At 42.7% G+C, this 12,643-nt stretch overlaps 2 protein-coding genes across 3 annotated transcripts in view; one reads left to right on the forward strand and one right to left on the reverse strand.

The window, feature by feature from the left end:
• The window catches only part of Tmem131 (transmembrane protein 131), a 192,204-nt gene extending 184,170 nt beyond the window's left edge, over positions 1–8,034 (reverse strand). The window contains exon 1 of one of the 2 annotated variants that reach the window (XM_004844395.3): positions 7,287–8,034. In XM_004844395.3, coding sequence (XP_004844452.1) covers positions 7,287–7,464 — 178 coding nt within the window. In that variant the 5' untranslated portion in view covers positions 7,465–8,034. The remainder of the gene's footprint in view (positions 1–7,286) is intronic. The other variant, XM_021258043.2, reaches the window with a different exon arrangement.
• Positions 7,862–12,643, forward strand: part of Vwa3b (von Willebrand factor A domain containing 3B) — a 315,053-nt gene continuing 310,271 nt past the window's right edge. Inside the window, 1 exon segment of the mRNA XM_087203240.1 lies at positions 7,862–8,030. The gene's annotated coding sequence lies outside the window, so the exon portion shown is untranslated.

A 12,643-nucleotide genomic window follows, 5' to 3' on the forward strand; every position in this document is an offset into this window, starting at 1 on the left:
ACCTTAAAATTCATGTGAATTTCATAGGACCCCAAATAACCACACTAATCTTAAAAAAGAACAAGGTCAGGTTTCACTCTTCCACATCTGAAAACATTACAAAGCTACACTCATCAAACAAGCACCTTCAGAAAAAGAGACACATAGAGTAACTAAATAGAATAAAGAGCTCAGAAACAAACTCTCACATAGATGGCCAAATGACTGTCAAACAAGGATGCAAAGACCACTCAATGGGGAAGAGACAGTCTCTCTAACAAACAGTGCTGGGAAAACTAACTGGATGGCCACATGCAGAAGAACTAAGTTGGACCTTTTATTTTATACTATTTATAAAAGGTAACTCAAAATGGATTAAAGACCTCAGTATGAGACCCCAAACAACAAAACTCCTGAAATAAAAATTAGGGAGAAAGCTTCATGACATCAAATTTGGCAATAAAATCTTGGCTATGACACCAAAAGCAAAAAAAGGTAACAAAAATTTTTATTCATCAAAGAAAATAATAATGAAAAAGTTAACTATGGAAGACAGACCATATTTGCAAACCATCTCTCTGATAAGAGGTTAATGTTCAGAATATACAGAGAACTACAACTCAACACCAACAAAATCAGTTTAAAACCTGGGCAAATGACTTGAACAGGCATTTCTCAAAAGAAGGTATCCAAATGGTCAAAAAGCACCACGAAAGGATGCTCAACACTACTAATCACTAGAGAAACATAAATGAAAACCACCATGAGACACAACCTCATACCCATTAGGATGGCCACTAACCAAAAAACTCCAGAAAATAGCAAGTGCAAGAGTGTGAACAAACTGGCCCCACTGTGCACTGTTGGTGGGGTTGTAAAATGGAACACTACTATGCAACAGTGTGGTAGCTGCTGAAAAAATTAAAAACAGAACTATCATATGATTCAGAAATCCTACTTCTGGGTATAAGCCCCAAAGAACTGAAAGCGGGGTCTTGAGGAGATATGTGCATACCACATGGCAATACAGTATTCATAATAGTCAAGAGGTGGAATAACCTAACTGTCCATAAGGCAAGGAATGGATGAACAAAATACGATATATAAGAGTATTAGTTTAACTAAAAAGGAAGGAAATCTTGTCACTGCTACATGAAAAAACTTTATAAACATTATGCTAAGTAAAATAAGCAAATTAAAAAAAAACCACAAATCCTCTGTGATTCCACTTACATAAGGTACCTGTAGTCAAATTCACAGAAACAGAAAGAATGGTAGTTTCTAGGGCTGGGGGGTGGGGGTGGGGATGGGGGATGGAGGGTTGTTGTTTTATGGGTATAGAGGTCCCAGTTTTGCAAGATGAAAAGATCTAGAGATATGTTATACAACTATGCATCATTATCATTGCTGAAATGAACTGTACATTTACAAATGATTAGGAAGGCTGCCAGTGGTGCATGCCTGCAATTCCAGCTACTCCAAAGGCTGAGGCAGGAGGATCACAAGAGTTCAAGAAACATAGGGGAACCATGTCTCTAAAAAATAAAAAAGGCTGTAGCTATAACTCAGTGCACCTCGGATTCAATCCCCAGTACCCCTTTATCTCTCCTACCCAAAAATATTAAGATGGCAAATCTTATACTTTTTAAGCACAAATTTTAATTTAAAAAAACCAAATAAATAATGCAAGTTTCACTTTCTTATGACAGGTCATGTTAAGGATCCCCTTAGATATTTTTCAGACCTCTGCCCTACATGTGTATACAACAGAAGGAGTAAAGCAAGTAACAAAGGCTAATTCACAAAGACCTTCACAAGAAAGAACAAAGCACCAGAAACTAACTTCTGAATCCCTTGGATCTAACTGAAGTCTGAAAGAGATATATGGTCAACATCACCCTCAAAGCAAATTCTACTGTCAGCTCCAGGATTATCTCCAGTACCTCTCAATCCAGGGCCAGCTTCTGACAACATTCCACATGACTAGACTAATTTGTCATGCCAATCTAGAGCTACAGTATTCACAGAGCACAAGATTGCTTAATCTTAACCTATGCAATATAACCTGGTACCTAAATGGTTTGGCTCTAGGGACAGACGGCTCAGGATGGAACCTTGGCCCTATCATTTACCAGCTCTGTTATCTTGGGAATATTACCTAACCTCTCCATGCCTCAGATTCTCCATGCCTCAGTTTCATATTGGGGTTCTATGAAGAGCTGAAAACTTTAAAATCCAAAAGTCAGGAGGGATGATTGAGGTAAATATATACAACTCATTTTAGTTACAAGTGAAAGCAGCAATGAGGGGAAAGGTGGTATTAAAATAGATTTCCTAATGGCATCTACCCCCTGCATTATAGTTTTTAACCTACCCTATAAACCCAGGTCACAAGTACAAAAAGTGGAGGATGAGGTCAATTTGACCAGATATTCATTTGAAAGCTAAGTACATGCTCCAGATGTTGACACAGGTTCTGCCCAATAGAAATTCTAGTCTGGGTGAAGAATGACACCTACGAAATCTTACATGTAGCTAAACAAGGCAGTATATGAAGAAGTGTCTCAATGAATGATAAATGAGTAACAAAGACAGTATGACTTCACAGGGGGCAAGCAGGACTGAACAGAATGGGGAAAGGTAGGATGTGAGAGCCCACTGGGGTGCCCCAGGATGAAGGTGTTGGGAGAGCTGATCAAGGCATGGTGTTACAGGCACTGATGCCCTTGATAAAGGGTTAAAAATGAGTCCAATGTGGCACAGAAACAATAGTGGCATTAATAAAATGAGAAACTGAAGGCAGCACAAGACAATTCTGGCTCAGACGTGTGGTGTGCATAGATACACATATGGAAGAAGACACAGAGCGCAGCAACAGGCAGTGAGGGCCCAGTGATAACCAAGTACAAAGTTTAGAAACGAAATAGTGGCAGCTTATAACACGTAATAAGGGAAAAAAGGCCTCTTGGTCTGGAATAGCCAATTAGAAAACTCAAGCCACAGGAAGATGAGAGAGAATATCTAAAATATCAAGCACCCAGCAAAGACTTTCCTCCAAGAGTAGTTGACATCCCTAATTTGGAAAAAAAGATTAAATGATTTTACATCTGTTCCCAGAGCTGATCTTTCTGATAGGTACCTATCAGGATCCACTCAGAATTAGAAAGAGGAGTTGGGTATGGTGGAGAAAGCCTATAATCCCAGCACCCTGAGAAGCTGAGGCAGGAGGATCACAAGTTCGAGCCCAACCTAGGCAACTTAGTGACTTAGTAAGAAGACCTTGTCTCAAAAAATAAAAAGGGCTCAGGATGTCATTCAGTGCAAAGGCTCTGGGTTCAATCCCTAAGACCCCCCCCCCCAAAAAAAAAATTAGAAAGAGGAAGAAAATAGTTACTAGCAAGAGAAATAAGAGCATACTTTTTCCCACCTACAGGACTCCAGTACTCTTGACAATACGACTTTCAGTAAAAGCAAGCAATGGAAGTTCATTAGTGAAGAACTTATTAAGTAATATTCTATTTAATAGGTCCTAAATTAAAAGGTAGTCACTATATCCCCACACAAAATCTTTTTTTTTTTTTTTTTGGTACCGGGGATTGAACTCAGGTCCTCGCGCTTGCGCAGCAGGCGGCGGCGAAACCACTGAGCTAAATCCCTAGCCCAATAATTAAGGTTCACTTTTTTTTTTTTTTTCTTTTTTCGTGCAGGGGATCGAACTCTGGACCTTGCGCTTGCAAGGCCGGCGCCGGAACCACTGAGCTAAATCCCCAGGGCCCCACACAAAATCTTAAAACAATTCACTCTTAAGACACTTTAAAATATATCTTTTTTTTTTTTGGTACCGGGGATCGAACTCAGGTCCTTGTGCTTTTGCAGCAGCGGTGAAACCACTGAGCTAAATCCCTGGCCTAAAATATATCTTTATAAAACAATAATTTGGGTTAAGAAGAAGCGTATCTCCCAATCAATCCTACTACTCTAAGACAAATCACTATTAGGTTTTTAATCGTTTTTTTTCCTGGTCTTTATTCCAAAGCACTTTGTTCTAATGGTTTATGAAGAAAATACTTTGTATCACTCTGCTGCAATTATGGCACAAATGTAGCTTAAAACAAAAATCTGTACATAAAAATACAATATACCGGCAAAAAGTTTACTCTTAATTGCAGTTTACCTTGCTATTAACTGCCCATTAATGATAACACATGTGACATTCAGATTTAAATTTTTCATGACCCAAATGATCATATTCCTGAAAATTGTCCAAATTTTTATATTTACTAGAGACCTAAACTGTAGCTTCTCATTTATAATAAACGAAAAAGCCCTATGCCTTCTAAAATCTCATTTCTCAATGAAACAGTATTACATGATTTAAGATGCTGTTTTGAAACTCTTACTTGTTCATAATAATGGGCTGATTTATAACTCAAGATTACTAAAAATTATCCCTATTTTTACACTCATATTTCACTATCCATATTTTTTAATATACATTTTCACTACAGACACACATCACTGTTCTCAGGGTCTAGATTCTATCCTTAAGAAAAATCTTGACACCAACCCAGAACAAGCTAGTTGTCTGTAATAACTACAGCAACTTCTACCTCTGGCAACTATTCAAAGTCCTTACCAACTTTCCAGGTAGCCAAAATAGTCTCAAAGGTCCCTTTCCTCTGGGTTAGTGATCAATAATTAACTGATCAATAAAGATCAATTAAGACAAATGTTAACATACAGGAGATGTTAAGACATATAGGTGTTAAGAAATGGCTCAGAATTTCCACTTGAGAAAATTAACATCCAGTTCGAACATGAAAAACTGGATTAGGTAATCTAGCTATGTCTGCAGCTTTTCTTTGGTAGACAGTAAGTTTTATCTTGTTTTGGAGATTTTCTAGACAAATTCTACTGCAATGCAGGAAAAATACACAAACAAAAGATATCCACAGAATCATCATTAAAACTGCAGATAAATCTTAACTTTGACATTTTAAATCAGTTGATACTTAAAACACCAAAATCCCTTGGGATGTAAATTGATAAGCTGAACTCAGTCATCTTTAAAAACCTGCCCAGATTTGCTGAAAAACTCAAAAAGCACTCATTTGGGGTAAGTATTATATTTGTGACACATCATATGCCAAACAGTGTCACAATCATGTGAGAAAATCAACTGCACTTCTTACTCAAAAACAATACTGGGATTTGATCAGTAAGGTTTAAAGCAAAGGCCATTTGTGGAGATATCTACAGGGAATATTTAATTAGAACCAAATCTGTTGGTGTTGAGCAGAGGCCTATGCTCTATAGTAGCAGCAATCCTGTCAATATCTTGAGTGACTACACTTTGAGCATACAAATTCTTCATACAGATACAGCATGGGCTACAAAGGATGTCTGATTCAGCCAAGACCACTGGCTTACTCAACCACTTCTTTTTTTACTTAATACCTGGCAGCTATTCTCCTGGCCAGCCCTTAAACACATTTATGGATATCAGAGCGGTGCATTAAAACTTGTAAACTATGCAAATAGGAAATTATCAAATATATTTTAGGCTAACAGTTCTCAAACAAGAGGTTTGTTTACTTAACTGTACCTAGAGAATTAGCATATAAAATGGCTGTTGGAAAAATAAGCAGCAGTACAAGGATAATAAACTTAATGCTTTAATAGACTCAATCATTTCACTTCCCTGCACCAATAGCATGTGAAGATAGTCATTCAGGCAAACAAAAGCTAAGAGCCTACTGTGTGCCTGGCACTGTGGAAGGCAAGCAAAGGAAGAGAAAATAAACCATACAATATTCTCCAGGTCTATATACAGAGATCCAGGAAACACGCCCATTAAATTATTGCACTACAGGGCCAGGGATTTAGCTGAGTGGCACCTCGCCTGCCTGGCAAGCACAAGGTCCTGAGTTCGACCCCTGGTACCAAAAAAAAAAAAATTATTGCACTACAGGGGGTTTATTGAACACCCACTGCATGCCCAAGCACTGAGTACTATGGTCACCCACAAGAACATTTAACTGCAGACCTGTAAACAATGATGAACTAGGACAACTCCAGGCCCGGCTAGTCTTAAAGGAGCAGTATTTTATTCTGGAAACATGCTTGTCTGTCAATCTTTTCTACAGATGGCAATTCTTTACATAATTTCCACCTACCTTAATCCAGGCTAAGGTTGCCTACAGAGTAAAATGAGGGAATGCAATATTTTAAACAAAAATAAATGAATAGTAAACCGAAGCACATTTAAACTTCAATACTAATTGTTTGCACATACCGTTGCCCTCAATAACAATAAAAGGTAAATGACTATAGTTACAAAGTAGGACATCCGACTCAAAGTTACAATGGCAATATGTTATTTTCTTGCAGTTAGCTTAATGTGAAACGGAAGCTAAACAAGTTTTCGTTAACACCCCACCAGAAAAAAAATCGCTCACTTTGAGTGAATTCTTCATAAAGGTTCTGTGACCACTCATTTCCACAGGCAGTACAGACAAAATGACACATTGGGTCTTCAAGAGGACAAAGTAATTTTTAACCCTGTCAAAAGCACCAGTTTTACAGCCACACAATACCAATGTGTTTACAAAATAGGAGCCAGCCTTTAACTGTAAATTATAGTTTAAAGTTTTGCAAGGTGAAAACCTGACATTTGTTTTTTAAAGTCTTACACAAGAAAGGCACCGAATTACACGAGTATCTTTAAAAACACACACACTGGCTTTCAATAGCTTACTAGAGAACTAAACAGAATTGTATTTAGAGCTATTGATAAACGAAACAATCATCCCTACCGCACAGAGAAAGTGCACAAAGAAGCTAAAGAAATGTCTGAACAAATTTAAATTTTGCAAGCTGTGTTTCGAAGCCTTTCCACCAGTCTGGCTATTTTCACTACGACATTTTCAAGTGAGCACCTACTGCACGCCGTTATTTAAAACTGCAACCCAGAGAAAATAAGTGTCCTAAGGTTTACCTATTAACAGCAGTCAAACCTAAATATATGCCCCTCCTATCTAGCGGGCCAAGTGGCAAAAATGTACGAGAACTCAGAAAGTTTTGAAATTGCGGTGACAGTAGACAAGGCGAGCCAAAGGGAAGGAATCACGGAGCGGAGAGCAACTCCGTGCGCCCGACGTCCAGAGCAAGTTCCCGGCTCCGGATGGGACTCCGCCGGGCAACTTCGCGCGGTGCTCGCCGCGGCCTCCCTCCCGTCGCGGCCTCGCCGCGGCCTCCGCGAGAGCGCAGTGACAGCCAGCCCGGGGATGCCTGACGGTGACACCCACCTTCCTTCTCGGCCCGCGCCGCGGCCACCACCAGAGTCATCACCAGGTGCAGCGCTCCCAGGAGGCCAGCGGCCGCGCTCCGCGGGCCCCAGCCGCGGCCGGCTGCTGGATCCAGCCCGGCCCCGGCGGACGTGGAGGCGGCGGCTGCTCCTGCTCCTCCTCCCGCCCGCTTCTCCATCCCTGCCGGCCGGGGGCCGCCGCGCTCCAAGTCCGGCGCAGCCCTTCTCGGCTAGGCGGCGACGGCGCGGGAGCCGTGGTCCGGACTCTGGCCGCGGTTCTGGGAGCGAGAGTGGTTCCGGGCCCAGGGCTCGGACTCTGGGCGCGGGTCTGGGTCCGTGCGTTTGTGTGAGCGAGCGTGTCAGTCACGGCCTCGGCATCGGCATCGCCTACGAGGAGCCGGAACGGAGAGGCCGCGGGTCAGACACGGCGGGCGGCCATACTGGAAACGGGCAAGGGCCGCGGACGCCAGGGGCTGGCCTGCGAGGGGCGGGGCGGGGCCCTCAGCTCCGCCTCCGCTGCGGCGACACCTGGGCGGCCCTCTGGTCCGTACGTCGGCCCCACGCTCTGTGCGCCTAGACTCTTCGGCTCGCTTTTGGAGGCTCACGACTTCACCTGCCAGACGGGGCCGGGACAGGTTGAGGAGGCCCAACGCCACGCCGTCACCGCTGCCGGGCCGGGGAGGAAGAGAGAGGCGGGCCCCGGCTTGGCCGCCAGGACTTATGATGGTGGCTCACGCTTCGCAAAGTCAGTAACGGCGATCACATGGAGGGGGCGGCCACGGTGCGCAGCCGCCATGGCGAGTGGGCGGGGACAGGGTGGGGCGGTGAGAATCGGCCACGCCTCCGACTCCGGGACTAACGCGGCGTTCTGTCCTGCACTGCAAAAGTCTTCCAGAGGGCTGAGTACGCGTCCTGGTGGCGGGGAGGGGCCGGGAGGGGTGGGGAGGGGAGGGGCGGGGCGGGGCGGGGCGCTGGAAGTTGATTCCTGTGATTCATCCTGGTCGCTTCTTAAACGACGAGAATTCCCACGTCTGATGCAATTTAGAGACTGCTCTATTTATCTTTACATTCTCCAAAACTACCCAGGAGGCGTCTCTCGGAATCCTCGTGCCTGCTTTGCCGCAGGAATCTCAGGTGTGCGAGCAACCGCAGTGACCCTGCAGCGAGATTACTGTTTAGAAAAAATATCCATTGGTTGCGCTGGGTTTTTCTGTCTTGGATTCTTAAGACGTTTTCTATTCACATATTCCCTTCAAAGTTCCGAATCAAACGCTGTCTCCTTTAGTCTTTAACAAAGTTACCTCACGCCTCTTAGATGCCCTTCATCTCAGGCTGAGGGTCTTGACGTGTGTGGCTGGTGTCTTCTCCAAGATTTAAATTAAGCTCTATGGAGGGGTCACTCTTGGCTCATTTTAGTAACTTCTCCCACCTCGCTTAGACTTATTTCACTTTGCTTGCTTCTTTGTTGAGCAATTAAAGGGCCAAGTTTGCCCATAGTACATTTTAAAACAAACTAGATAGTAAAGTAAGGTTTCAGAAAGACTTAAAAAACAGATATCAAGATGCCACCCTCTGCAGTAGTCTTAAAGGACCTTGGTGGGCATGATGGCACACACCTGTTATCCCAGTTACTCAGGAGGCCAAAACAAGGGGACCACAAGCCCAAGGCCAGCCTTGGCAATGTAAGGAGACCCTATCACAATATTAAAAAGTGAAAAGGGCTGGGGATGTAGTTCAGCTCTCCCTGGGTTCACTCTTCAGTGCCAGAAAATAAAAACAGAAAAGTGGCCTTGCCCTAATGATTTTAAAAGTAATTTCATTTTTCTCAATATTAGTACCAAAATTGAATAATCAAATTTTGTTCCTTATGTAACTAACTTGGCTTTTGGTACATACCCAAGGCAAGAATTTCCTGGAAAGCTTTTAACTCAAAAGAAATCGAGCCCAAGGATATGTAACTAAGCGCTTTGGCTGAGTCAAAGCTTAGCTTCCAGTGTGCAAGCAGTAATGCTTCCCCCATTGCCAGGTTCAAGGGAAACAAGCCTTTCTACCATGAAATGCTCAGGTTCTCTTAGGCGGGAATTAGCCACATCCTGCTGTTAACCTGAAGCACAAGAGCACCGTGGGAAATAACTTGCATATGTCTTTAATTGGAGCTTAGATATATACAGGCATGTTTGAAGGGAGGTCAATTTCTCATGAAGCTAACGAGGTCTAGGCAGCCTGACTCCTTTCTAGCACAACACAAGTTCTTCCCAAGGCCCTGCACTTAGTTGTGCATTTTAAAACTTGTGTTCTTGTTCTTTTTTTTTTGGTACCGGTGATCAAACTCGGGACCTTGGGCTTGCAAGGCAGGTGGGCAGAACCATGAGCTAAATCCCCGGCCGTGTTCTTGTTCTCAAAGGGGCCCTCCCAAGAGTTGCATAAGCTTTTAGGACCCAGCATTCCTGAACCCTCCCCAGGGTCTAAAAGCAACTGGGAACAGGAGAGGTGATGATGGAAGTTTCTTCTAGGCAAGGATGAGACCACTGGGAGTAGGATACCATAGTAAGGGAAGACATGGCCTTGCCAGAAAACTTGGTAACCTGGGCATTGGAGAGTCACCCATCACCCACTCCCCCCAACACTCACGTGTCCAGGCTTGGAGGGGGTTGTGAGTTAATACTGAAGGAAGACTCACATCAGTGTTACAGCTGCAGCTCTGAGTTGTGAACTTCCTGTTCACAACAGGTAAGGGTGTTTAGTTGGCATAATCAAAGAAACCCATGAAGCCAGGGGTCTCATTACCTGTTTCCCAGCAGCACCTGGGAATTTGCTAGAGAGGCAAATTAGCAGGCCATGTGGCAGGAATGTGAAGTTGAAAACTTGAGGCTGGGGTCCAGTGAACAGTGTTTTAAGAACCCATTTGGGTGATTGTGATATATGCTCAAGACTGAAGACTGTCTCAGTAAGTTGATCTCTGCCAGGAGCTACATATTATTGAGACTTTTTTATTTTCCATTCACTTTTCTCTCTACTCAGATTTTTAAAAATTTGAGACAGGATCTTGCTAAATCACTAAGTTACCCAGACTGGGCATGAACTTATGACCCTTCTGCCTCAGCCTTACAGAGTGCTAGGATCAGATATATTTCAACTCTTAAATTCTAGCCTGTCTTTATTATCTATGTGATGTTGGGCAAATTACTAGATTTTTCTGGCCTCCATTTCCTTATCTGTAAAATGAATGTTATAACTAATAAATTTGCAGCTATTAAGCAAGATATTTGGAAAGCATATTGAATAGTGTCTGGCTCATGGAAAAATTTGTCAAAATAATTAGTGTTGTGCTGGGGATGTAGCCCAGCAGAGGAGTACTTCCCTAATATGGTGGGTTCAATCCCCAGTGCTGCAAAATAATAATTATTGAGTACTTATTTTTTCTTTTAGGTTGACTGTTTTTCTTTTTTTGAGGGTAACAAGGTCTTGAACCAGGCTAGTCTTGAACTCACTGTATAGCTCAGGATGGTCTCAAACTTGGTCCTCAGCCTCCTGTGTGCTGGAATTACAGTTGTGTGCTACCACACCTGTCTATTTTTTTCAAAACACCTTATCAGGTACAGTAAAACTTTTAAAGATCATTGATTCACTTAAACCCCCACATTACTCTACAAAATATTTGGAGAGACTTACAAGGATATTTTCATTATTCTAGCAGGGTATGGTGATGCACCTCTCTAATCCCAGCTACTCAGGAGGTTGAGGCAGGAGGATCCTGAATTCGAGCCCAGACTGGGCAATTTAGCCATACTCTGTCTCAAAATAAAAACAAACAAAAAGAAAACAAAAAACACTGTGAAAAGGCAGGGCATTGTAGCTCAGCACTACCTGAGTTAAATCCCTAGTAACAGAAAAAAAAATCTCATTCTAAATATATAAAATATAAATATTTTAATAAGTATATTTAGAGAGTTATTAGAAAAATATATGTATAGATGAATTTGGAGGGAGAATACTGTCAGAGTTTTTGGGCTTCTATCTCACTGGTGTCCTGGGTGAAGGCAGTACTTGGTCTCTTGCTGTTCACCACCATCCACATTATTTCCATTTCCAGCTTTGTGTCACCACCTTCACAGTGCCATCTCCACTGCTCTCCTGACTCTTGTATCTAGCACACATTTAAACCCATGTGACTGCCTCATCTTTCTGGCTTCCTCCTCCCACAATGTTTCTCATCTCCAGGGCAACCCCAGCCTGGGGATGCACAGGCTCCAAACCAAGGCGTCCTTCTCACCAGACTCTCCCCTGCCTCACCACCTTGGGCAGCTCTCTGTCATTTGCTGCCCACCTCCCTGCCAGAGCTGCCTAATAAGTGGCCTTGATTCCTCCTAGAAAAGGAAAATAGGAGAGGATCCCCATTGGTACAGGTCTCTTTTCACCGGCTTAGAAACTGCTACCTCTTCCCACAGCAATAAATTGCCTGGACTCTATTTGCCCTCCCCTCTACTGGGCTCTTTACCTAGGAGATCACAAATTTGAACCCAGCCCTATTTAGGTACTTAGTGAGACCCTGTCTCTAAATTAAAATTTTAAAAAGTCGAGGATTTGGAAACTTTAGTTTGAAATGAACCCAAATCTCGACCTGACCTTTCAAATTCTTGACAGTTTCCAGTACCTTTGTAACTTTCTCCTACAACACTTAAAAATCTTGTGACTTTTTGAAAACTCTTATATGATTTAGTCTTTCTGTTAAAAGGAGGGAAATCATTTTCTTGGAGACCAGCGATACCCCTAGTGTTTTTCTTGTTTCTTCCCCTCCCAACCATTGACCTCTTTAATACTCAATAAGTACTTTGACACTGATTTTTTTTTGGCTGCTCTGAGTTCATGATCTTTCCTAAACACCATTACTAAAGAAACTTCAGTATAATCTGAGCATTCTGGGAAGCTGAGGCAGGACAATTGCTGTTTTGAGTCCCTCCTGGGAAATGTAGCGATTTCGTGAGACCCTATCTCAAAATAAAAAAATAAAGAGTTGGGGATGTAGCTAAGTGTGAAGGCCCTGGCTTACCCAGTGCTGAAAAAAAGAAGCCAGCCTCACCCACATTGAGTTATGTTTAAAACTGCATGGTCTTGATGGTAATTCGCAGCCTCAGAAAACCATTCAGGAGGGAAAAAAGACACTGAGCAATGTGTGAATGGATTTTTGTTTCTACCTCTCCCTCTTATTTAACTGCAATTGTAAAACATCCAGAGATAGGGCTGGGGTGTACCTCAGTGATAGAGTACTGTACAACATGTGCAAGGCCCTGGTTCCATCCCTGGCACAGAAAAACAGCATAAAACAGGAATATTCATTCAGTAAAGACAGGACCAATA

The sequence above is a fragment of the Heterocephalus glaber genome, unplaced genomic scaffold (assembly GCF_053883595.1).
Source record: "Heterocephalus glaber isolate CG9 unplaced genomic scaffold, H.glaber_assembly_v1.0 deba00000470, whole genome shotgun sequence".
NCBI classification, from domain to species: Eukaryota; Metazoa; Chordata; class Mammalia; order Rodentia; family Bathyergidae; genus Heterocephalus; species Heterocephalus glaber.